The following is a 25235-nucleotide window of genomic DNA, read 5'->3' as shown; positions in this document are numbered from 1 at the left end:
AAAAATTGAATAAGTTACAGTAAATGCAAGACTCTATAAACGTAATGTTTTGTGTTTGCGATGATTTGCAGTGCAAAGATCTAGGAAAGAGTGAAGGCTGAGTAAAAAGGAATCTAACTCAGATCAGTGGTACCCAAAGTTGCATCTAGCCCAGCCTAGCTTGAGTAGATATGGGTTATGAGCACAAAGTAGAATCACAAAAAACAGGAAAGGTTCTAGGGTTTGGTCTTGCTCTTTTTTGAAATAAGACCAAAAGAAAATCCACGAGTGATTGACCGAGTCAATCACAATTTACCAAAAGAGATTGTGTTCCATTTTTATAGGGATTCTCGTTCTTTGATCCCCACGATTTGAGAATAGGAGATTCAAATCACTCCAAGTTAAGAACAAAGAAATATGGCAAATTGGGATTAAGGAAAAAAGATAAACCTAATCGTTAGGTTTACACCCCTTAATCGTTAGTCAACATCACATTTTCTCGATGATCTAACAATGAAATTTTGATTTTTTTAAATTATTTATAATAATTTTCAAATATTTAAATTACTAAATCAAAATTTGGAAATATTCAAAATTTCATTGTTAAATCATCAAGAAAAAATAACGTTGATTTATTGTAAGGGCATTTTATAAGGTTGTAAACCTAATATCACCTATTTAACTAGTGTGTTTTTAAAATATCCTATATAAAATATGATCTCGAGATACATTCTAATATTATAAATCTCGAGATAAAAAAATGGGATCCACCATTGTGTTTTATTATATAATTATTATTTTTTAAATATTATTTTTTTTTTTAATTTTAAATTAGGTTGCACAAATACCACCCCACTAAACGACAAAATACCCACTTGATGACCGGTGCCCAAGGTTTACAAGTAAAAGATTTCTCTTTTTAATTTAATTAATAATTAATAATTAATTATTACAACCCCTCCTTTACTTTATTCCACCATAGAGAAACAGAGCGTCACTCGTCTCCCTCGCTTATGAATTCTGCTTTTTTTCCTTCTTCCCACACAAAAAAACAGTCTCTCTCTCTCTCTCTCCCTCGTAGAGCTACTTCACTGAAGAAGATTACATAGAGAATTTTCAGACAGAGAAAAAGAAGAAATGTGATCATTTAAACCCAGTGCACCTTTAAAAAATTTGAACTTTAAAACTCTTAAATGGTAATTTTTTTTTTCTAGACAAAAAACTGGGTTTCTGCACCAAAATTGGACCTTTATGGATTACGGCTGTTGTGTAGTGTTGAGTTGACCACCTGGAGTACAAGAATCAAGTTTGGTGAGTTGGGTATGAGAAATGGTCAGAGAGAATCTAGGGTATGGGGTCCAATGGATGCAAAGGTCTGAAGGAGAGGTGTCCTTGGACTTGGTGATGGGTACCTATGTACGACTGAACAACCTTGAAAGTTGAAAGAGACCAACTACAGGGGAAGAAGAAAATAGAAAAAAAAAGTGGATAGTTGGGTTACTCTGCTTTTTTTTTTTTTTTCAGTTTTTTGTATTATAATTTTTTATATTTCTGGATTAATATCAGAAAAACTAAAGAACTTTTGAAATTATATTATGAAATTATACAGGGGAAGAGAGATGAATGAGGTTAGAAACTTTAAAAAAAGAGAAAAAAAAACCCATTTTACAATCTCGTTTAATTCCGGTAACAGGTAGTCTTTTTAAAGAAAAATCCCTTAAAAGAGTTGTTTAGGTGCACCACCTTTAATATTCTTTTTCTTTTCTAAAAAAAAAAAAAAACCAATATTTATATTTAATAATATGTTAGTATATATTAAAAAAATTGTTTAGGTTCTTGAGGTATGTCAAAGGTCTTGTTTTTGAGGATTTTGGATTTGGGTTTGAAGAAAGGGGCAAAATTGGGGATGAAGGTCTTTCCATGGCAGCTCTGCGATTCAAATTCCTGCACAAACATGGTCTCTGACTAAATGGGTATTTCTTCCAGCTTTACTCTTCTTTCGAACTTTATGTCGCATATAATTTTACTGCGTATGGTGAACTGTAGACCGAGATCCGACATTCTAGGGTTTCAGTAAAGTAGTGAAATTTGGGACTTCGAAGGTCAAATCCCGACCTCTAGAAGTAGTTTAAAACATCGATCTCAAGTGGATCCATGACTGATTCTGTTGTTTGAATTTTTTTTTTGGAGCCATTTATGAAGTTGGTGCTTTTAGTTTTTGTTCTTCTGTTACTCTATCAAGTTTTATATGTTCTGGCTTTTTTGTTTCTCTTTGAAGTATCTGGTAGGTTAGAGCTCATGTACAATTTTTATGGGAAGAAGAAAATGAATGAAATTAGGGTTTTGAAGTTTGCACATAAATGAGACTTATTTCTTGTTCACCATGTTAAGATACTTAGGTATTAATGTGGATGGTATTGTTGCAAATCAAATTTTGACTTGCTTGTAATGTCAATCCAATTCCACTATTCTGAAAATTTAAGTGTCAGAATTACTGTTTTTTTGTTTGCAAGCTCAACGATATTTTAGTCTGTCAGTGTTTTTAGATTTTTTATTCTAATTTTCAAGTTCCACACAAAGTGCCTGGTTTGGAAATTTGGGTACCTAAAATTGTGTTGTTTGCCTGTGCATTGTTTTTTTTTTTTTTCCTATTTTCTTGGAAGGGACTTTAGATCTTGGGGTGCTTGACAATTGAAAATAAAAAGCTTCTATTTCTGTAGGTTTGTTTTTTGGGTTTTCGACTCCCCCTCCCTTTTGGCTGAAGTGGTTTTCCTTTTTGTGAATCAGGGTGTGAAGAACTGTAAGTGGCTCATTACTTGAATTGTGGTTGAGTTGTTGATTTGGTGGTGGCCCAATAGTTTTAAAGAACTAAAAAAAAAAAAAAGGAAAAGAAGACGAAGAACAAAGAGCAAGGCGGGGTGGAAAAATGGAATGCAATAAAGATGAGGCTTCCAGGGCGAAGGAAATTGCCGAAAAAAAATTCATGGCAAGGGACATTACTGGTGCAAAGAAATTTGCTTTGAAAGCCCAAAATTTGTATTCTGGGCTCGAGGGTCTTCCTCAAATGCTGGCAACTCTTGACGTGTATCTCTCGGCAGAGAGCAAAATAAATGGGGAAGAGGATTGGTATGGGATTCTTGGTGTGAGTCCATTTGCTGATGATGAGGTAATCAAGAAACAATACAGAAAGCTTGTTCTCTTGCTTCACCCTGACAAGAACAAGTCAATCGGAGCAGATGGAGCATTTAAGTTTGTTTCGGAGGCATGGAATTTGTTGTCTGATAAGACTAAGAAAATAGCTTATGACTATAAGAGGGTTTCAAAAACAGTCCAACACAAAGCTCCATCCTCAAGTCGGGGTCAGTCGGCCGTCCCATCGGGTGCAAACATTTTCTATAATGTCGCCAATGGTACAACTTCAAATTCGAGAGCTCATAAGAAAACTACTCGGGTGGGTCCCACAACTGCTCCAAAATCCAATACGTTTTGGACTGCATGCCATCGGTGCAAGATGCAATATGAGTATGTGCGGATGTATCTCAACCAGAATCTACTATGCCCCAATTGCCATGGTTCCTTTTTTGCCGTAGAAACGGCCGCCCCACCATCAACTGTGTCTAATTCATCCACGCCGGTGTCCTCCCAACATATGTCAGACAAGAATGCTTATGGTCCAGGAAGGAACACTGGTACTGCACCAAATGTGGGACCTGTTGAGTTCACTGGTCATGATTCATTTAATCAAACAAACTTTCAGTGGGGTCCACTCTCTAGAACAGCTGGTGTTGAGAGACCTACGGCCTCGACTTCTGCTGCTCAAACTATGAATGAGGTTCATAAGGCTTATGGGAAAGAGAAGAGAGAGCATGATGGGTTCTCTGGTACTGGTTCTAGCCCTGTTCTCAAAGGAGATAAACCTATAAAAAGAAAAAGAGGTGTAGACAATGGTAGTGGGAATGATTATGGAAGAAATGTGGTAAATCAAACTGGTGCAGGAAATCGAGGCCCAGGATTTAAACACCGTGGTTTTGAAATGGGAAGAACTAATGGTTTTTGTTTTAGTAATAAACCTAATAGTACAAGAGAGTTGTCACAGCTTGAGGTTCGGAATATGTTGGCATTGAAGGCAAGGATTGAAATTCGCAAGAAGTTACGTGAATGGAGTTCCAATGCTAAAGTCAAGGCTGCAGAGATAGAAAACAAGATAGAAAAAGAGAGAGAGAAAAACACAGATGTAGTAAATGGTAGCACATATAATCGGAACAAGTCAAGTGAGTCCGTTGATACTAAGGCATCTCTTGATACCCCTAGTGTGGATTTGGATATTGAAGTCAGTGAACCCGTGTCGATCAATGTTCCTGATCCTGATTTTCATGATTTCGACATGGATCGCTCCGAAAGATCTTTTGGAGATAACCAGGTCTGGGCTGCATACGATGTTGATGATGGGATGCCACGGTATTATGCTATGGTTCATAGTGTGATCTCATTGAATCCATTCAAGATGAAGATTGGCTGGCTCAACTCCAAAACCAACAGTGAACTGGGCGCCTTAGACTGGATCAAATCTGGTTTCTCCAAAACTTGTGGGGATTTCAGGGTGGGAAGATATGAAGTTAACAACTCCCTCAATTCTTTCTCACATAAGGTTAGCTGGACTAAAGGAACAAGAGGAGCTGTTCGAATATTTCCCCAAAAGGGTGATGTGTGGGCCCTATACCGCAACTGGTCCCCAGATTGGAATGAACAAACCCCGAAAGAAGTGATACACAAGTATGACATGGTGGAGGTGTTTGATGATTATGATGAGGAGCAAGGAGTGTCTGTTACTCCTCTAGTTAAGGTCGCTGGTTTCAAGACAGTTTTTCATCGACACTTGGACCCTGACGAAGTCAAGAGGATCCCGAAACAAGAGTTGTTCCGATTCTCTCATCAGGTTCCTTCTTACTTGCTTACGGGTCATGAAGCTCAAAATGCTCCAAAGGGTTGTCGGGAGCTTGACCCGGCAGCTACTCCTGTGGAACTTCTCCAGGTAATAATAGAAGCAAAGGACGAAGAGTTGAATTCCGTGGGAAATGCTGTAGCAAAAAAATGCCATACAACAACCAGTTAGTTGTATTCTGGATTATGTAGGCCACCCATTCATAGAAGAATTGATCTTTTGATGCAAAACCAAAGGAAGACTCTTTCTGTGTTTCTTGAGTTTCCATGGCTGTATAATCATGGAGATATGATTTTTGGGAGTTTTTTTACTCTACTAATTGGAGCTCCTTTCAAAGATGTGTACGGTAAGGGACTTCATTTTCTGTACTACAGCAACTGTTTTTCTACCTCAAAGAACAATTTTTCTACAAGTTGTAGCTAATCATATTAAGTGTACCAATGGGCTACCATTTTTCTCATGTACCGTGCAATATTTACTTAATTGATTTTCTTGTTCTATATTTATCTGAGGAATTCCATTTCATTTGTGACTTGGCTCTCATTACAGATCCAAAAGAATATTATAGATTATAAGTCGATTTGAATTTATTGCTCAACCTATGCTTGTTGATCAGTAGTATTATTTGTTCATTTCTTTTCGCTAAAGTGGCTTGAAATTGTGTAGAATGGTATGAGTGAGAACTTGAATATTAATTTCTTTTCTTATACATGCCATTTGTTCTTGACCCTTAGTTTCTCTTATTTTCAATCCTAAACTATCTCTAGCATTTGATTTTTGTACTGAAAAGTTAAAATCAGGTTTTGATTGCTTGGTGGAGATGGGGAATATGGGAATCGATCTACTTTATATAGACATAAGTAATTTTTTTCCCTTTAACATTTGATGATGCAAGCTTTACCCCTGACTTGGCTAACACTAAACGGTCATTGTTTTACATGTCATTCCTTAACATTGGTAGTACCAGCCAATTAGCATCTGACACGTGATCTCAAGTTCATAACAGAACTAAGCATACAACAAGATACTCTCTCTCTCTATTTAAGGTCTCTTGGTGTCTTCCTTGCTTGCTTGTTTCTTTTCTTTTTGGTTGGAAGTCCCCATCCTTCTCTGGGAGGTTGAAGATTCTCTGGAAGTCAACGACCTGTGCAATATATTGGAGTTTGTGAAAAGAGAGGAATAAGTGCACGTTTGATGGGACTGAGAGCAATATGCAGGAGTTTCTCTTTAATACTTTTGGTTTGCTCTTCTTTTGGTGCAAGCAATTGAAGGAGTTTAGGAACTTCTTTTTTGAAGATTTTATGTTTAGATGGGAAAATTTATCGAGGGAGTGATAGTATCTTTGTTTGTTGTTTTGCTTGTTGTTTGTTTGCTCCTTTCCTTCAAGGACTGCTTGTCCTCTCATTAATAAAACTTCTACTTATCAAAAAAATACAACAAAGTTTATGCTGAAAGATGATCAGGGGTGACAATCTGGTTTTGGGAGAACAAGTTGACTTCTCTAGCCTACAATATGAATGATTTAAATCCAGTTTGTGCTTAAGTACAAATGTTGCTGGTATGTCTTAAACTTGCCAATTCTTTTATGGACCATTCTGTTAATGGGTTGCAATTTGATACACATTCTTGATCAAGTCCTTTCTTCCCAGATTCACTCATCTCTTAATGAGTGTAGCACAATTCACTATGGCTAATATTGTTTTTTGTTTTTGATAGGTAAGTGGGTGAAGGTGGGATTTTTTTATCCGAGTTCTATTCGAATCTCTTGAGTACTTCGTGGAGCTGCTCATCTATGCTGCTGGACCGATGAAGTGGAATTAGTTTTTCCCAACAGTTACGAAGAAATCGAAACATGTACGTGGTATCACTTTTGAAGAAGGGAGAGAGTTCGAGGGGAATTATTTTTTGAGGATTTTGTATTTAAATGGGATTTTTGATGATGTAATTGTGAGTTCTTTGGGATGGAAATGTGGTGGTCTGGATTGTAGTTTTTGCTGGGTTGGGTTTTAGATCGCTTGGTAAGTTTCCTCAACCTTTCATGGAGGTCCTTTTTTTATCTTTTTTCTTTTTTGGTTTATATCGAGTTCCTTTTGATAAAGAAATTTATTTACTTGGCAAAAATGAAATAGGGAGCTGCTAGTGGTACCCCAATTTTTTACGTGTTACACTCCAATTAAAAATAAAGAAAATAAGTGAGTGATTGAGAAGAATAGGGGTTTTTCCCAAAGTGTGCGCTATTAATGTTCAAATTCCGGTTTCGATACATTGTTCATTTTAATTCCCAAAATATGTTTTTCTGGTGAATTCGTCATTTTCATAAACTCATTGATAAATCACCAATGAGATTGCTTATAAGGCAAAATTGTTGGTATTTTATCAATGAATTCGAATGTTATGAAAGTGATGAATTCACTTTAAAAGCATGTTTTGAGAATTAAAATGAACAGTGTATTTGAAATTGAAATTTCATCGTATTTAGAGCATGAAATGAAGATTCACCCTTGAGAATAAGTAGAAGAGTGTTAATAGAAGTTCTCTTTCTTTTTTTTCTTTTGGGTTTAGGATTTGGGTGAGTCTTCCTTTCGTGCGTTGAATATGATGAAATTTTGAGTTAGGTACACTGTTCATTTTAATTCTAAAAATATGCATTCCTCATTTTTATAACTTATGAACTCAAGTTCGTCACTTTTAATATCTACGAATAGAATACAAATACGAATTTGTAGATTTACAAGTAAATTCATTGACTATAAAAGTGATGAATTCACTCGAAATTCATGTTTTGGGAATTAAAATAAACAGTGTATAAAAATTGGAATTTGGACATATGTTGGGCACAATTTGAGAAAAATCCTGTAGGATTTTACATGAGTCTAATCCTAATTGTAAACAACTATTGAAATTGTTTGAACCATTATGATAATGTTGAGATTATAATTTGAGCCTAAAAAGATAGATATCCTGTATTGGTCAGAGGGTCGCTATTCAAGAGCTTCTATTGCCACACCAATTTTTATTAAGAGCAACCCAAGAAGTGAGCTAATTTCTTGTCTGATAAACAGGGTTGGGGTGGGGGTGGATATCATGGTTTTAAATCTTATCTGATACATCTTGGTATCGTCCAATAGCGAGATGTATTGGAAAACTCGTCTGAGACAAGTTAAATATATCGGACGAAATTTAAAATCATGGTTCATTTGTCTCATTGTTGAAAAAGACGACTCAAATGTATTGGAAAACTCGTCTGAGACAACTCGATCTCATTCATGGACAGGACAAGACGTGAAAATGAGTTTGAAAACCATGGTTGAGATTTGATGATGATAAATTAAGTAAAATTATCACACGTCTTTGGAATTTTCTTTAATTTTATAATCGTAATAAAAAAAAATATATTAATAATGTTGGTGTGGTAATATAAATTCTTTTTAAAGAAAACTTCCTAACAAAATGATAATTTTTTTTAATATAATGGCCTAAAGTCAATGTATTATACTAACTTGTATCATATCATCATGGGATCACTTTTTTCAATAAATTTTGAGAGATTCTATTGCTACACCAACTTTTGCTAAGAGCACACCAAATTTTTAGGGGTAAAACTGATACGGTACAGACAACGTGCGTGAGAATCTGTACCAATTTCAAACCTAATCTCTTTGAAACCCAATCCCCATTTTTGATCTTCAATTTCAATCCAAAATCTCTACTCAGTTTAACAGAAAAAAAATAAAAATGGAGAACAATCAACCACCTTCATACCCACCACAACCCCAATTTCATCAACTTCTGCAACAACAGCAACAACAACTCCAAATGTTCTGGACTTATCAACGTCAAGAGATCGAACAAGCGAACGATTTCAAAAACCATCAGCTTCCATTGGCCCGCATCAAGAAGATCATGAAAGCTGATGAAGATGTCCGCATGATCTCGGCTGAAGCACCCATTATCTTCGCCAAGGCATGCGAGCTTTTCATTCTCGAACTCACAATCAGATCTTGGATCCACGCAGAAGAGAACAAACGAAGAACCCTTCAGAAGAACGACATCGCTGCAGCGATTACTCGTACGGATATATTCGATTTCTTGGTGGATATTGTTCCGAGAGATGAAATCAAGGATGAATCTGGGTTAGGGTTAGGGGTTCCTTATTATGCACCTCCAGGTGTTACAATTGGGAGGCCTGCTTTGCCTGGGATTGATCCAGGGGTTTATGTTCCTCCGCCATCGCAGGCGTGGCAGTCGGTCTGGCAATCGGATCGTGGATCGAATGGCGGAGGTGGCAGTGGTGGTCAGGCTAATTTGGATGGGCAAGGGTATGTGAATCAACCTTCGCCTGATTCTTAATTCAAAAAAGAATGAATGAATGTAGAATTTGAATTGTTAGGGATTTGGTTTAAGGGATTATGAAAATGTGGACTTTTTAAGATTATGTGATGTGGGTTTTATTTAGAAAAAGAGCAAAACATTTAATCTTATTTGGATTTCTGTTAGTAAATGAAATGGATGCAATGGGTTTGTGTTATTTGTATTTTTATGTTCTTATATAATTGTTGTTAATGTGTGATTGTGTTTTTTGGAGATATTCTTAGCTTTGTTATTTGCTTTTTATTGTTGTTTTGGGAGTTAAATAAACCAAGTTATTTGAATTGAATCAAGAACTAGAGTTGGATCTTTGAAGTTGAATTTGGTAGTATGGTTTTGCAATAATTTTTTAATTTTTATTTTTATGATGGGTTTGCAATAAAATCCATTCCAAGATAACCTGTTGGTGTCATTTTGGGAAAATATTTAGCCTCGAGTTTAGGAGACTTTTTTTGGACTGTCGGTTGGACGCATTTGTTATGATTTGTGGAGCCCAATAATACGGGTTGGCAAGGAGTTATTGCTAATCATTCAACAGCTTTCATTGATGACTTGTAAAGCCCTAGTTATTTTTTTTAAGAGGTATATCTTTCCATTTATTTGGTGAGAGGTGTAAGATGTACAGAGAGTTTTCTCTTTGTAGTGGAATCAGTTTTCTCTTTGTAGCGCAGTTGGTTTGACTCATTGCAAAGCAACTTTAAGGTCGTGGGTTCAAGTCCAACTTACCCATAAAAAAGTATGGATCCATGGAAGGGAACCTCAATCTTGAGGGAACCACGTAAATCTCGGTGTTTCTTTGTTTGCTTGTATCTTTGTTTATTTTTATATATTGTTCTTGGATCGACTGCTACACAACTCGGTTCTCGCTTGAAATGTAAATTTTGGAAGCTAATAAGTGCTGATTCAATTAGAATTTGCGAAGGAAGGGGGAGAGGAGAATGTGATATCTTTTGGGGACTCAGACATTGGTTTAGAAGGAAAAAAAAAAAAACTGGACATTGCTTTTGGAATAACTTTGGCATTAAGGGTTATTGAGGAAGGCATGCATAGGTGCGGAGGAAATCCTCTTCTTGCGCATTGACGTGGCATAGATGCGGGATGGTCTCCCCATTGTTTCATTTCTCGCATTCTTTTATGGCATGATTGCTAGGTAGAGAAATGGGTGCAAAACAATGCTTGAAAAGACGGTAGAAAGCACCTCATCTTGCATTCATAACCAAGGTATTAGATTTCAATTTTGGTGTTTATTTCAGTCAGCTTGGAAATGGAAGTATTTTGTGATAACATTCAATCAATGTGAAAATAAATTCATTTTTTTGGACATGAAGGAAATATTGTGGAAATCGTGAAAATATTGAGGAAATTTTCATTTAAACTATGGAAAATGAAAAGTAGACTTTAAAACACACTTATTGAGTTACCAAAATACAATAAGTGGCCATATGTGGAAATGAAGATCAACAATGTTATACTCTGCATATATGCAAGTATTTAAGATCACGATGGTGAAAAATCTCAGTGCTCTACATGGAAATGAAAATTATAGTGTCACATTAACTATAGATCCAAAGCTATTGATTTGAATGGAAAGAAAGTTAGCGAATTGGATGAATATGTATCTATCGAAAGGGGATAGGATAACTTAATTAAAAGTACACTAATCTCCAAGCTGACGAGTGTTTTTTTTCTTTTTGGAGAAATGGATAATAGGGAGGACTGCTACAAATCCTTTGGTTGATTGTAATAGGGCTTGTAGATCCAAATTTGAATTTGACCTAGTCTTCAAACACCTTAAGGATGCGAATGTAGCTTGTTTGGAGTATGGTTGTGGAGGTATGATGAGGATTATGACTGTTTAGGGAGGTAGGTTGTGGATTGTATGGTTTGAAGGACAACTATCGGTTTCCAAAGGCCCCTAGGCTGTCTTACGGGTTGGTGTTTGGGTTTATTTATTTATTTTTTGAATTATTGGTAATCCTGTTTTCAATGAGATCAGTAACTTAATGGTGGGAAATGAACCTAGCTCTATGGGAAATGAACCTAGGCTGTCTTACGGGTTGGTGTTTGGGTTTATTTATTTATTTTTTGAATTATTGGTAATCCTGTTTTCAATGAGATCAGTAACTTAATGGTGGGAAATGAACCTAGCTCTATGGTATCATCACCATAGAATTTACCAACTAGGCTTAGCTGGAAACTTCTGGTGTTTGAAAAGTTATTATGAATGTTTCCCTTTTTTCACTGGTCGAATCGGTTTATGGCGGAGTTAGGAAGCTTTGAGGATTTGGGAACATTTATGGTATGGGGAAGCACGATCCGCCAGGACTCCCTACACACATTATCTAATGTCTGAGGAGCTCTTATAACTGAGTGTCATCTAAGGACACAAATGGTGCTTTTTTGGTGGCAAAGATTGGGTATGGTAACACTACAAGCATGGGATAAAAACCCACCCCTTGACATAAATAAACCTATAAAAAAATTTAGAAAAATTGTTAATGTTTAGAGCTTAACATCATTTCTGCTTGTTTGGATAGAGTTGAGAGTAAGGTAGTTCATGTGTCTTAAGAAAATAGAGGTGCTTCTGAGTAAAGCAGAGTGGAATCCAGGCATTCCCCCTATGGGATTGCTGTTTTAGATAAAATTTTGATGACAAATCATCTTATTAGTTGGGAATTTTAAATCCCAAAAGGACTTTGACTCGGGTGAGAGGTCAGGTTCTCACGCTCCAGCAACTTTGATCTTGCATGCATCTACCGTTAGTTGCTATACTGATGATGGTATTTTGGTCCTTTGTAGACGTGGAGGCTAATATTTAAGCACGGAAATGCCTTCTTAATTGTCTCATTGGAAAGATGGATGGAAAGATTGTCAAGTTACTTAAACGCAATCACTTTTGTGTCCTGCCCAAGCCAACTATTTGATCAGTGGTTCACTTTTGAATGTAGCTGGACATTAAATTCCCATCAAATACACAAGTGGTGAGCCAAGGCATCTGAGTACTACCCCCAAAGAATAGGCTGAACTAGTAAGCCCCCCCATGTATTTCTTGCAACAAAGATCGCCCCCTTGACCTTAGTTCTGCATTGTTGAATCACGTGGAAAAGTAGGAACTTCTGAACCCTGTCAACCATACACAAATTCCTTGAGAAAAGGGTAATACCCCCACACATCTCCTCCTCCTCAGCAACATAATCTCTTTGTACCAACCAGCCAAAGCTGTATGTGAACCCCTTTCTACTTCATCCATCACTTTGACAGACAGAATCATAGATCAAAGATCTGTAATGCCCACCAAGATTTCTTCAGGACCCATTGAAGGGGTGTCTATTACCTAGACTGCTAGACTGTTCAGAGTTCAGACACACTAAATTTCATTTATGTTTCAAAACCAACACTTGCTTTAGTGTATTAAGATGCTAGAAATTGTAATTTGACGATTGCTTTTACAATTATTCGTATGTCGGGATTTGGTTATGTGAATTTCACAATGCTTGTGAAGCAAATTTGTTCAACATATGGTTCGACATACTTTTTTGCACTGTTGCAATTGATGATAATTTTTTCATTCAAATTAAGGACATTGAAATTTATTCAATCCGTTTTTTTATGCCATTTTTTGAGAGGTTCCAATTGGTAGCTCTACTAGCTTGATTAATTGCAGGAGATGGTTTCTTTTTGGATCTGATTCTTAGACTAGGTTCTGAGCTGCTTGAGAGTTTAGAGCTTCTCTCAATATCTGGTTTTTCTAGTAGCTACTTCTACTACATTTTGTGCCCATTGCAGTCAAAGCGGGTTGAAACACAATTGCAGCGAGTGTAGACCTCGCTTTCATTGCTTAATAATATGATACAAGCTGCATTAAATTTCACAGTTACAAGCTCAGCTTCATCTCATAGCTTGCTATTGCTGAAAGATTCTCGAGCTTTGGCCACCATAGAGGAGCTCTTTTTTTCTTATATATATATATAAAAAAGGCTCTATCAATGCCGTTTTTGTAAAATCTAAATTGAGCTGTAATTGCCCCCCCAACACCCACACACAAATACACACGCGCACACACACACACATTGTTTTGGGTTATGATGGACCACAAGATTTTATCACGAATAATGCTGAAGTGACCTAACGATTGTACCGCACATTGCACATCTTGACGTGAAAGTGTATAGGAACCAAAGGTGCTTTTCATCGAGATACGAGTGAAAAGCATCTATGGTTCGGGTTCCCATCCCCTTTCATGTGCGATATGAGGTATAATCTTGAGGTCACTCTAGTACGACTCTTTTATCATCCTACATTGTTTCTTGACCAGATCGAAGCATAGATATTGCGGTGTTTGAAATCCATTTATAGTTGGTTTCAAAAGGAATGAACGTTCAGGCACATGGTCTCTTCAAAGGTGCAGAAGGCGGTGTCCATGGCGCCATTTGGTCGAGTTAAGAATGGGTTGAAGGATGAGGATACTGCTGGGTTTGTCGGGGTAAAATTCCGGACAGCCCATGCTCCATAGATTTTGGCAAACAAATATTGAATCAAACAAGACTTATGAGGAACAACAATCTAACATACATCAAATCATAGTGAGAAGAGAGAAGAAAACAATGGTTTTTCAATTAGCCAAACATTGAAAAGATCAAGATACACGTACAAGTTTGGCTTCAGGTTGGGTTCTGTTGACTTGGAGAAAAATTACTCTAGAAAAAACACACGATCTCAACCATGTAAGAACACGGGCACGAAATTGACCAGTTTGATGAAATGGAAGGCTAGTCCTAGACATTCTTACCATAAATGAATTCTAAGAAATTTGTATGAGTTGATAAACTGAACCGAGAAAAGCCACTTGAAAGTTACTTGTGGCATGTGCATACAACCATAGATCTTTTTCTTCAGGATACACAAGGAAAAAGATCTATGGGTCCATTCACACATCCATTCCAGCGAGTGAATTTCGAGTGGATTTTTTTGAGTCAGTTTATTATTAGTCAATTTGTATTGGTCCATTGAGTGAATGGGTGGTGGTGGTTTTAAGGTTGATTTAAGCAAAGTCCCTTCATGTTTTGGTGAATATTTGAAATAACCTATGTGTTTTCAAATAATGTCATGCCGCCCCCCCCCCCCCCCCCCCCCCTTGACCTCATTCTATTATGGAAGACTAATAGAAAATAACTTAAATGTCCTCACATTCATCTTATAGATAAATATCTCTTATTCCTTCTAAAATACATTCAAGCTCTTTAATCTTTACGGTATATATATATATTTTTTGAACTATTTAACCTTCCTTTCATTTCAACCACCTGGAGTTAGTTGAGATGGTAAGATTGACTGGATTTGCTCCTCAAGCCATGACTTCAAATCTCTATATATCTCTCCACCAAAAATGTGGTTAATTAATTATTGTACACAGGTCATGTAGGATGGTGGTACGTGCGGTCCGATGAAGCGAAAAAAAAAATAAATAAATAAAAATCCCCTCAATTCATTATTTTCAATCTAATCCTTATTTGCTTGATTTTTTTTTTATCTAAAGAGATTGGAAATTACTAGTTTTGAAAAGAAATTAGAGGATTTTCACCATGGGTTGGAGATAACGATAGTTAGGTCATTTCATGTGAATTTTCAAGGTTGGAAGGAACACGAATGCGAGTAAAATATTCTATCCCAGATTGAAGATGACTGGTTTTTGGAAGGAAAAAAATCAAAGGGTTCTGGGTAGAGGTTAAAAACGAGGGGTGATGGGTCATTCTTCATTAGGTTCACAGAGAAGACTGAGGTCAAGGAGATTTAATCAGTTTGAAAACATATGGGTAAATCAAATATTATCCAAAAAGTAGAGGCGTATACCTAAATCACCCTTATTTTAGCTTTTAACCCAAATCAGAATCGTAGTTTTAGAAGGAAACTAGAGAGAGAGAGAGAGGTCATTATCGACTCGGACTCCGCGTTTACGGTTCTTTCTGTGTATATAACGACGAGACAAGACCGTTTCGGAATTTATTGTTACCCGATATTTTGTTACAGAGGGAACACGTTCTCTTCTTTCTTTCTCAACGAGGAAAGAAAACCGAAAGACTCGCAGAACACAATTTCTCTCCGTTTTCGTCTGCAGGTTTTGCCACTGTAAACATGGTAATCTCGAAACCCTAATTCTATTGTTCTCTTTTTTACATTTTGAAAATCACGGTTCAATGTGTTGATTTGACACAATTCTACGAAGATCGTCGTTGGTTCGACCTTGTGTTTCTCTGTTTAATTTTAAATTTTTAAGAGAAGATGGGATCCGATATCTGACTGACTTTGTTATTGTGTTGTTAGATCTTTGGTGCTCGATTTTTAGATCCCTCTGTTGGAGTTAGGGTTTTTGTGGATTTATCTCATCTCGTTTAGATTTTGTCAACTTTAGCGCTATAAGGGTTTTTTTGGTGAGAAAAAAGTTTTATTTTGTGATTTTTATTTGTCTTGGAGAGCTGCATACGCATAAAAATTCAAATTTTCTTTTAGAATTAGCCAAATTAAACATTATTTGTAGATGAGATGAACATAAGGTTCAATGTACTTGTTAATTAATGCTTGTTTGATATTTCTTTGTGTATGTTTAAACCTGTTTTCAAGTTGTTATCTTTGTTACTTATTTTTCTGAAAAAAAAAATGATATTTATAGACAACTTCAAGGCGACTCGCAGACAGGAAGGTGGGGAGGTTTGAGAAGAACATTTCTAGGAGAGGAACAGTGCCTGAATCAACTACAAAGAAAGGGAAAGACTATCCTGTTGGACCCATTGTACTCGGCTTCTTCGTGTTTGTTGTAATCGGATCATGTATGCTTCTTCCATGTTTTTCCCTTTTATTTATTTTATTATTATTATTATTATTTTGATAACCAAAATTTTAGTAGTGGAGAACAAGAAGTCCTCAAGAAAAAGCACAAAGCAAGAACAAGAAGAGAAAAAACAAACCACAAAGAAAACAACTAAAGAAAAGGCCCTGATCCCACGAGATCACTTGCTACATAACAAATCCCACCTAAACAAAAAATCTTCAAAACGGAATCCCCTGAACTCCTTAAATTGCTTGCACCAATAAAACAACAAACCCATGATGCTGAAGATAATTACCTGCAATGACAATTCCTTCCCTTAAAAAATTCGCCCATTTCTTTCTTTCCACAAACCCCAACAGATGGCTGGGGGAATCAAATTCCAAAGGATCCTCTTTCGGCCAAACTCTGGACCTCCAACAACCTAGATTTTATACTGCCATTTGATATGTAGATAACATTTATCTTTGTTTCCTTGGATCGTCAGCATTGACTTATTTAGTTATGTTATAGAATTTGCTTTGATAGTTTTCTATCACAAAAGAAAAAAAAATTATAGTGCCATGTATCTTATCTTACAAATGTGCATTGTTTGCTTGATGGACACCATATAGGGGACCTTCTTGACCAAGATAATGACTTTATGATTTAGCTATTTCCATTTGATTCGTAGAAACTTTGCCCACTCATGTATTTTTTATCATCCAATAAAGAATACAACTGCTTAGGTGGTTTGGATCATCCCATGGGTTCTGACTTTCGATGTTTTAAATCTTCAAGATGCTGCCACAAGCTGGGACACTTGGGATTGATAATAATATCATCCCTTTTTAATGTTAGAGGCCAACTACTGAAAATTTAGTAGTATTAGGACTACCCCATCCGTTGGAGTTCATTAAGAATTTGAATACCCAATTGAAGAACACAGAGAAAAGAGATTGTTATTTGTTCCCTGACAAGGATTCCTAGTTTCAGGTTACCCGATAGATATCGATGGCTTGTTTCCAATGGCGTTATTCATGATTAAACCAACTAATGGAAATTATCTCTTTTGTCCTAATCCTGCATCATACATTTATTTTCTAGTGAAATGGTTTGTTTTTTTGTCTGTGTGGTGTCTTAGCTGGTTTATTAATTGAATTTTATTTGCTCCATTTCAGCTTTATTTCAGATAATCCGGACTGCGACAAGCGGAGGCATGGCCTGAAGATATAGATTACAAGCTTTGGCAGTGGGTAGCTTTGGTATATTCAACATCTGCCATTTCGGTCTGTTATTTTTCAGTTTTTAGCATTAAGTAGGACATTGCAATGTTACCGAGCAAATGAATTTGCAACAGTGGACATGAGTTGTTCTAGTGATTTTTCGTATCTAATAAATAAATAAAGGAGAAAATTTTCTTTTCATGTTGCATTACTTTAATTTTTTTTTTTTTTTGTGGGCAGTTTATAGTTGCATTACTTGTCCTGATGGTGTCTGTGATTTTTTTACATTAGTTGGAAAACCCTCTTAAATATTTCAAAGGTTAGTGTGTTGTTGAAAATTCTAAGATCCATTGCCGGTAGAACAAAAAAAAGAGGCTAAAATATGATTAAATAAAAATTTTGTGTTATAAAGGGATTCTTTAGTGTTGTGTTATTTGTTACTTTAAAATGAACATAATCTTAGTTTACAAAACTACCTGGTTCTAGTCAGGAAAGAAGCTAAGCAAACTGATTCCCAACAATGTTATTCAGATAAACAACCACCCAAGATAATTGTTTGTAGTTTTATTTTGATAGTCCAGACAACTCATGGTACAGTACACCAAAGGAAGGTTGGATGCATCAATATGTGGAAACTATGAACACCCTGTGATTTACTTACAAATATCCGGATAACAAGTTACTACAACTAAAACCAATGAATCTTGCCATAATCAGGAGTGGCATGAGAAGGGCAAGAACTAGTTACTCCATCAGCACCTAGCCCTTGTCATCTTATTTTGTGTGCTTAGCAAAGAAATTCCACGGTCTTTAAGAATTGAAGGCTGAACAATCTCTTCTAATTTCTCCTTGGTTACCTGTCTTCACGCCTACCCTCCCTAGTTTTATCATCCCCGTGGCGAAGGCTCCGTAGAAGTTCACTTGGTTTGTAGAGAAATCATTCACTGTTGTTTGAGATTCTGGGTCTGAGAAGAGCACCTCATCAGAAGTGAATAGGCCTTTACCTGCCACTAGATTCTGGTAATATACATTGTCGAACGATCGAGGTGTTTGGGGATCCATGTCGATGGCGACACTTGGGTCAACATTCTTAGGACAAGCACTCATCAGTTGCTTGGCATAGTCCGGGTCTAGGGAAGGGTCAACTGGTGATGAGGAACTGAATGAGTAGATGCGGTTTGCAAAGCGGTTACAGTGGGAGAATCCAACAGTGTGAGCACCAGAGAGTGCAATCATGTCGATTTGGCTGAGGTTGTGTGTTCTGAACATGGAGTTAAGGTGGCTGAGATCGGCGTTGGGTTCCGGAAGATTTCCAGCGACACTAGATGCTTGAGAGATTAACCCATCACGGCGCCCCAGTTCTACGTTGAATGTAGGACCACCAGACTATTCAATTCAAGTATTTTACAAACAAAGAACATGAAAGAAATGTGAGATGTGTGAGGAAGTGCCGCGATACGAAACACATAGGGAGTAGGGTTTGAAGCTTACCAGGGCAACGACGTCTCGAGCAGAAATGGCTAAAATATCAGCACAAGAAACAACACCAGGGCATGCAGCTTCTACTGCTTGCTTTGCTTTGATGACTGTGTCAAATCCATCTCCTGCGAGGGACAGATTGTCTGGTGCGTCCTTCTCTGCGTCACCATTTGGTGATGCAATCATGACCGAGGCATCACATCCCTGCAAGGCAAAACAGAAATCTAAGTTTGCTGCATAACTTGACCTAAAAATTGAATGATCGACTGGTAAGGAGCGGGTGATTACAGCCAGGCGTTGTGTCCTCCGAATGTTGTTCTTTCACAATACCCACACCCTCAAAACTAAAAACCAATTTATTTTCCGGTAGTTAAAAATGAACTTCGACGAAGATATCAAAATTAATCCAAAAGTTAATCGCATAGCTTCAAACAAAATTCAAAAGCTTAGTCATCATCAAGATAAATGAGCATACACTTCTATAAATATTCCTCGAGATAAGATGCAATATCAATGACATATCACCAAACAAACAAACCATATTTCTGTATTAAATGGTGCATGCAAAAAATTCTAGCTTCCATTAAAACCAGGATTATTAATAAAGATACCTGAACAAAGCAGTCATGGAAGAAGAGACGAAGAGTGGCCGGAACAGTGACGAACGTCTGGCTAAACTTGGTCATAACTGTTTGTCTCACGATCGACTCCACGTTTGGGCAACTCGAGGCATAGAAATTCTCCATCAATTGTCCTTCTCCCCTCCCTAGAATCATGAACACCAACATCAAATACAACCCTCTCCTTGACTCCATCCCTTAAAATTAATCTCCTTAGTTGTTGAACTAATAATCTTCTCCTTTCTCAACACCCTCCCTCTCATCCATGGATGGCTATATAAAGTACCCAAGGGAAGAGAATAATACAACTTGCATAATTTGAATAACAAGAGAAGGGTGACCTCTTCTAATAATTTCTTTGCAAATATTTGGTGCATGAACACTTGGTCCAAGTACTCATCATCAAGCAACCCAATCTATTATTTTAATCTTTGATTGGTTATTATCAATACGCGCCTCTTGAGCGTGTCTAAATCCAAATCCAATCAGGTATTTACACATCATCATCATCTCACTTGCTCCCATAAGATCAAAAGTCTAAAGGCCTTACTTACTTGAAAAATATTTTTAACGTACACGTCTAAAATGTTGACAAAGATAAATATGAAAAGGCTTAATTAAAACCTATCTTTCTTTGGTGAAATTTTTGCTGGCCCACCAATTTAATTCATTAAGAAAATGAGTATTTAACAAAATTGATGAGATCACTAACATTTGAAAATAGAGTTGTGCTGGAGTGACCTCAAGTTTGGACTTCATACCACACATCTTGACCTGAAAGTGGATAGGAACCATTGATGATTTTTCTCTCGTATCTCAAGGAAAGACATCTATGATTCCCATACATTTTCATGTCAAGGTGTGCGATGTGAGGTCCAATCTTTAAGTCACTTCAGCATTATTCTTGAAAAATAATTCGAATGTTGATGAATGGTTATTAGTTTGAATTTTCTTTAATTATGGAATGGTGAAGGTTCTCTCGTGCACCGCCTTACTAGTAATTTACATTAATGAAAGTAACACTACACCAAATCCTAGTGTTCTAATATATTTTATGATCATAGGATGCTTGATTATTGCATTATTGCATTATCAAGGTGTGCGAAATGAGATACAATCTCGAGATCACTTCAGCGTTAGTCTTACCGACCACATGCCCACATCAAACATTCACACAAGTTAAAGATAACATTTAACTTTTGGTCTTAGGCTCATGGTTGTACTTTTGGTCGTGGAAAATTGATACGGCCTACCATCCCAACAGTCACATTTTTTTATTTTTTTTTAACAATTCAACATATGGTTTTTAAACTCGTCCGAGATCGAGACATATCATCCGAGTTAACTTGGTATCAGAGTTGAACGAGACCAACTCACAAAGTCATTTTTTTGACCGCGTTTTATATCTCACGTACAATTTTTCGAGTTATCTCACGAGACATCTCAAGCGTTTCGGAAAACTCATTCGAGATGACTCGGTATCGAAGCTGAACGAGACGAGACACGATACCGAGTTTAAAAACCATGATTCAACACAACATTTAGGTAAAATTACTTAATGGACCCTATGAAAGGATTTTTTTTTTAAATAATCCCTAAGTTTTGGACGGTTTCTTAATAGTTCATTTAGTAAACTTTTTTTCTTTTTAAACTATCCCTGGACCTCATCTCCCACATTTCTCACAATTGAATGCCTTGACCATTCAAACTCGTCGTTTTCATCTAAAACATTGGATTTTGGACATCTCAACCGAGTTTTGAAGGCTTAATTCCGTCGGAAAGGATTTAAGAAGGAATAAGAAGCCAATTTCAAAGGGTCTTTTCACTTTTTTTTTTTCTTAATTTTTTTTTATAAAAATCAATCAAGAATGATTCTTTTGGGTTGAAATCATCTAAACAGGTTATTGTCTCAAGTTTTTTGTCGATCTTTCCATATATTTTTGTATAAAAAAACTCAAAATTAGGTGGGTTTTACCAATGGTGAGTTTGATAATAAATAGTGGTGAGTTTGACATTAAATAAAAAACCTGAAGTTCGACAGTAATAAAAAGTGGTGAAATCGAAAGTGAATAAAAAAACGAACTCGACATTATTGGTTAATTTCAATTAATTTCCAAGAAAATTCAACATGACTTCACCCTCAAAGGATTAAATATATATATATATATATAAGTTTGTGATTTTAGTATTGAAAATCTTCCACCACATGGGTTGACAAGTCAAACAAATTATAATTATAATTATAATTATTGTATGAAGTCTTGGATAGCAATGGTATACCTTGAATTGTTCTTATTTTAATTGCTATTATGTGGTCTTCTCCCTCACTAGTTCTACTAAATTCTAGAACTCAAATTGCAAAAAATTTAATTCTTTCTGACCAAGTCCTAAGGTATATGCTATAGTGTACATCCCTAATAAATAATGAGAAACATTTTCCTAACTGACTTAATAAACTTTTGAACCTTACTAAGAGTCATTTCGCTCGAATGGATTACCACCTCAGCAATCGAACACCTCAACCCTCTAAGTTGCTTCAAAAACATAGTTACAAAAAAAAAAAAATTGAAAAACAATTTTTGTTGAACTTGATCCATGGTTTTGAAAATGGACGGATAACGAACTTTCACATAACTCTCAAACTTAAAATTGAAATTCAACGGTGTAAAACAACTTTTTTTTTCAAAGTACATAGAATTTTATCCTCTACAACCCAGAAGCATTGGATCGTGTTTTTGGATGCCACAAGTTGAGCCCTAAGATCCTTAGTGAGGATGAAATCCTTACTAACTTAGTAAGGCTAGTCGGACTCATTAATAATTGGGTACAGCGTTTGTTGGCTGACATGTCATGCTACATTTATTACTATTTTTTTCAGTTGAAATGTAGTTTTAGAGAGGGAGAAAGGTAGGCCTCCAAAACTTAGACAAATCATGTTTAGAAATTTTTTTTAAAAAAAATTGAATAATCAAAGGGCACATTTAGTTCAAGAATATTTTAGATTCAAGGTTCTCACTTGGTCTTTTGTTGATTCACTAGGACGTAATCACATCAAGATCTGATGTTCAGGCATGACACCACATGGCATGATTTATTTGAATGGTGTTGACCTTCCTATGATGGGTGGATCTATTGTTGTGTGATTCATATTAGTAGTGATGTCAGACAATTAGGGTTAAGTGTAGTTTACTCAACCTTTATTCGCGGTTTGTTAATCCAATCTTCACGGTTTGTCGAATCTTTTAATGGGGCTCGATAGATTAATTATAGGCATATAGTATTGAGAGTTGAGACTAATCTAAATGCGATTACAACGTTTTTGCTGACAAGTTTTAGTATATTTGGTAACACTTCTAAAATCTAAAAGGAGGTGATGTACCTTTAAAACAAACTTCAGAAGCTTTATTTCTGTTTGTTTCGTTTCAGATCTCAGACTTCATAATTAAAATTCAGAAGTATTGAACCAGTGATGGGAGGACGTTAAATGAAACTTCTGAAATTTGATTTCTAGTTTCTAGACTTCATAAGTGTTACCAAACATAGCCTTAGTTAAATCTAATCAAAGGCATCTTTGATCTTTCCATATATTTTATGAGCAAGTCATCGTCAATGAAAAGTCTATTTGTTTTTTTATCTTATCTTCTAGTTGTCATCAAATGAATTTGAGACCTACTAGTTGCACACCACCCATTACCTTTTGTACTCCATTTAGATGATTACACTCCAAAAATAGTTTTAAAAAAATGTTGCACTTAATTTTTATAATTCTTTTCTTCTTTCTATTTAAAAGAAGAACAATTGCAAGAGAGTAAATAAAAGTACAATGATTCTACAATATAGAAGTAAAAATAAACATCTTTGTCAATATTTTGGATAGATCATGATTCATGAAAATCCAAGTGTAAGATTAATCACGAGAAAAATAGATCACAACCAAAGTATAACATAAGCAAAGAATACAAAATGCACGAAGACAAATAAATTTTAAACCCTAGAAGGCTACATGTTGAGGTGCAACCTATAGGTTAATAAAAGTTATAAAAAAACAAAACAAAAGAAGAAATTTTTTAAATTTGGTGTGCAACTAGTTGGTCCCAATGAATTTACCTTTTGCTTTTCCTCCTCTAGTCGAAAGGAAGATCAGATTCTTCATATTTTGTAAAATGATTGTTTTTACATATGTTTCAAACCGCATCAAAAGTAGTTTACAAAAATTGAATGGTCCACGATTCTTCAATTTGTAAGAGATCATCCTCACAAAAAATCAGTTCATTTCAAAACTTCTAACCCCACCCCTATTTTGAAAAATGTTTGGCTTTCTTTAAGGCCTCTGAACGTTTCCAACCAAAGCTAATCAAATTAGCGATCCAAGAAATAAATTATTCCTTCCAAATCATATGAAACGAAACGAGTTCATCCTAGAGTAATGAACCATGAATTACAAACCGAAATTCAAACCAAGCTATCAAACCGATGAACCATGTAACATTGAAAAATATGTGATGGTCCGAGATTGAAGGTAGTGGTGTCAATGCAGGGTTCACAGGTCTGAATTTTGTATTGTGTAATGGGCTAGGCCGGGGGGATTTGAAACTTATTGAAATCAAGCCCGGTCTGGGCCCATTAATACTTCCATTGAATCCAGTGGCAAGCTTATCAATAAGACTATTATGTTGATGGAGGTAATATCTAATGGCCCATTAATACTTCTATTGTACCATTTTCTATTTCAACAATAACTTAGACTAAGAAGCTCACAGAGGTTTTTTTTTATATATGAGTTGCGATCTCGTAAGGTGTCTCGTTCATATAGCTAGAAATGGTGTCTATGTGGCATGTTTTAATTGGATATTAAATATATCAGTTTTGTATTTGTGTTCCACGTAATAGGGCTGCAACTCGGCCGGGTTGGGATCAACCTGTTCCCGTGCCCATGCCCAACCTGACCTCAGGCATAAAATACTCAACCCGAGTCAGGTTGATCGGGTTGCCTCATTCTTCATTGATACCTGAATAATTTAATTAATAAGAAAACTGTTATTGCCATACCAACTTTTACTAATGCCACACCAATTCCCATGTAAATCACAGAAGAATTGCACACAGTTGGAGTGGCAATAGTAACTCTCTTTAATAATAATAATAATAGTTTATAAGAAAAAAATAAGTGGTATATACAAAAATATAATATTTATAATTATTTGTCAAGAAGAAGAAGATGATGATTAACAAAAGTTTGAAATGTGAATTGTGAATGAGAAAGAAAAAATGATATTTAAAAATATTTTTAGATTATAAACTATATTAAGTGTTGGTTCGAACAAATCGAGAAAAGTTTGGGCACTGACAATTTGATATCTTTGTCTGAACCAATCCAATTTCATTGGATCAAAAATTATTTTGCCCAAACCCAAACTTGAACCCCACTTAATTGTGCCCAAACCTGATCCAAGGCCGGGTTGAACCCATTGGGTTCGAGTCTGGCTTGTCTAAGTTGTAACCCTACCATGTTAAGAACGGTTGCAATTAAAATAGACTACGTAGACACCATTCTATAAGAAGGAATGGAATATGGCATAACTTGTTCCTTTTATTCCTCAAAAGAACGTAAAAGATTTGAAAGGGACAACTTAGAAAAGAAGTGTAGAGTGTCGATCCCACCTAGAATCAAATCCCATTGAGACTACTTTCACTCGACTACTAACCACCTTTCTTGTTTGGCAATAAGAACAAGAGAAGTAACATAATGATTTAGAATTGGAATGAACATGGGCAATAACAAATATTCATGAAAAGGGATAGAGAGACGTGACATTTTA

General features: G+C 36.0%; 4 protein-coding genes across 6 annotated transcripts; 3 read left to right on the top strand and 1 right to left on the bottom strand.

Annotated features, from left to right (window-relative positions):
* The first annotated feature begins 1018 nt into the window (after positions 1 to 1018).
* On the top strand, positions 1019 to 7456 carry LOC147395110 (uncharacterized). 3 transcript variants are annotated; one of them, XR_015181461.1, is made up of 3 exons: positions 1019 to 1952; positions 2767 to 5267; positions 6638 to 7456. XR_015181461.1 is itself a non-coding variant. In XM_086454051.1 (2 exons), the coding sequence occupies exon 2, from the start codon at positions 2906 to 2908 to the stop codon at positions 5090 to 5092; it is 2187 nt and encodes a 728-aa protein (XP_086310177.1). In that variant the 5' UTR covers positions 1019 to 1936; positions 2767 to 2905; the 3' UTR covers positions 5093 to 5427. The 3 variants fall into 3 exon arrangements, 2 of the variants coding, with proteins under 2 accessions (XP_086310177.1, XP_086310176.1); XM_086454051.1 differs by lacking the exon at positions 6638 to 7456 and having other exon boundaries at positions 1019 to 1936; positions 2767 to 5427; XM_086454050.1 differs by lacking the exon at positions 6638 to 7456 and having other exon boundaries at positions 2767 to 5427.
* Positions 7457 to 8461: 1005 nt separating this feature from the next.
* On the top strand, positions 8462 to 9533 carry LOC147395109 (nuclear transcription factor Y subunit C-1-like). The gene has a single exon (XM_086454264.1). The coding sequence runs from the start codon at positions 8657 to 8659 to the stop codon at positions 9269 to 9271; it is 615 nt and encodes a 204-aa protein (XP_086310390.1). The 5' UTR covers positions 8462 to 8656; the 3' UTR covers positions 9272 to 9533.
* A 5731-nt stretch (positions 9534 to 15264) lies between these two features.
* On the top strand, positions 15265 to 17518 carry LOC147395108 (uncharacterized). Its single transcript, XM_086453918.1, has 3 exons — positions 15265 to 15424; positions 15957 to 16113; positions 17273 to 17518. Exons 1-3 carry the CDS (start codon positions 15422 to 15424, stop codon positions 17317 to 17319), a joined length of 207 nt encoding a protein of 68 aa, XP_086310044.1. The 5' UTR covers positions 15265 to 15421; the 3' UTR covers positions 17320 to 17518.
* A 329-nt stretch (positions 17519 to 17847) lies between these two features.
* LOC147395107 (peroxidase 55-like) lies at positions 17848 to 19815 on the bottom strand. Its single transcript, XM_086453917.1, has 3 exons — positions 19408 to 19815; positions 18809 to 19000; positions 17848 to 18703 (listed from the first exon to the last, which is right to left on the bottom strand). The coding sequence occupies exons 1-3, from the start codon at positions 19609 to 19611 to the stop codon at positions 18128 to 18130; spliced, it is 972 nt and encodes a 323-aa protein (XP_086310043.1). The 5' UTR covers positions 19612 to 19815; the 3' UTR covers positions 17848 to 18127.
* Between the last annotated feature and the right edge of the window lie 5420 nt (positions 19816 to 25235).

Source organism: Akebia trifoliata, chromosome 9 (genome assembly GCF_017979445.1).
Source record: "Akebia trifoliata isolate Shusen 1 chromosome 9, ASM1797944v1, whole genome shotgun sequence".
NCBI classification, from domain to species: Eukaryota; Viridiplantae; Streptophyta; class Magnoliopsida; order Ranunculales; family Lardizabalaceae; genus Akebia; species Akebia trifoliata.
Note: the sequence above shows the minus strand (reverse complement) of the source record. Positions and strands in the feature narration are given on the sequence as shown.

Coding starts and splice junctions, on each gene's coding strand:
- LOC147395110 (XM_086454051.1), top strand. CDS start 2,906: ATGGAATGCAATAAAGATGAGGCTTCCAGGGCGAAGGAAATTGCCGAA.
- LOC147395109 (XM_086454264.1), top strand. CDS start 8,657: ATGGAGAACAATCAACCACCTTCATACCCACCACAACCCCAATTTCAT.
- LOC147395108 (XM_086453918.1), top strand. Junction 16,114..17,272: donor GTTTGTTGTAATCGGATCAT/GTATGCTTCTTC, acceptor GCTCCATTTCAG/CTTTATTTCAGATAATCCGG.
- LOC147395107 (XM_086453917.1), bottom strand. CDS start 19,611: ATGGAGTCAAGGAGAGGGTTGTATTTGATGTTGGTGTTCATGATTCTA. Junction 19,001..19,407: donor TCCATGACTGCTTTGTTCAG/GTATCTTTATTA, acceptor TTTGCCTTGCAG/GGATGTGATGCCTCGGTCAT. Junction 18,704..18,808: donor CTCGAGACGTCGTTGCCCTG/GTAAGCTTCAAA, acceptor TGAATTGAATAG/TCTGGTGGTCCTACATTCAA.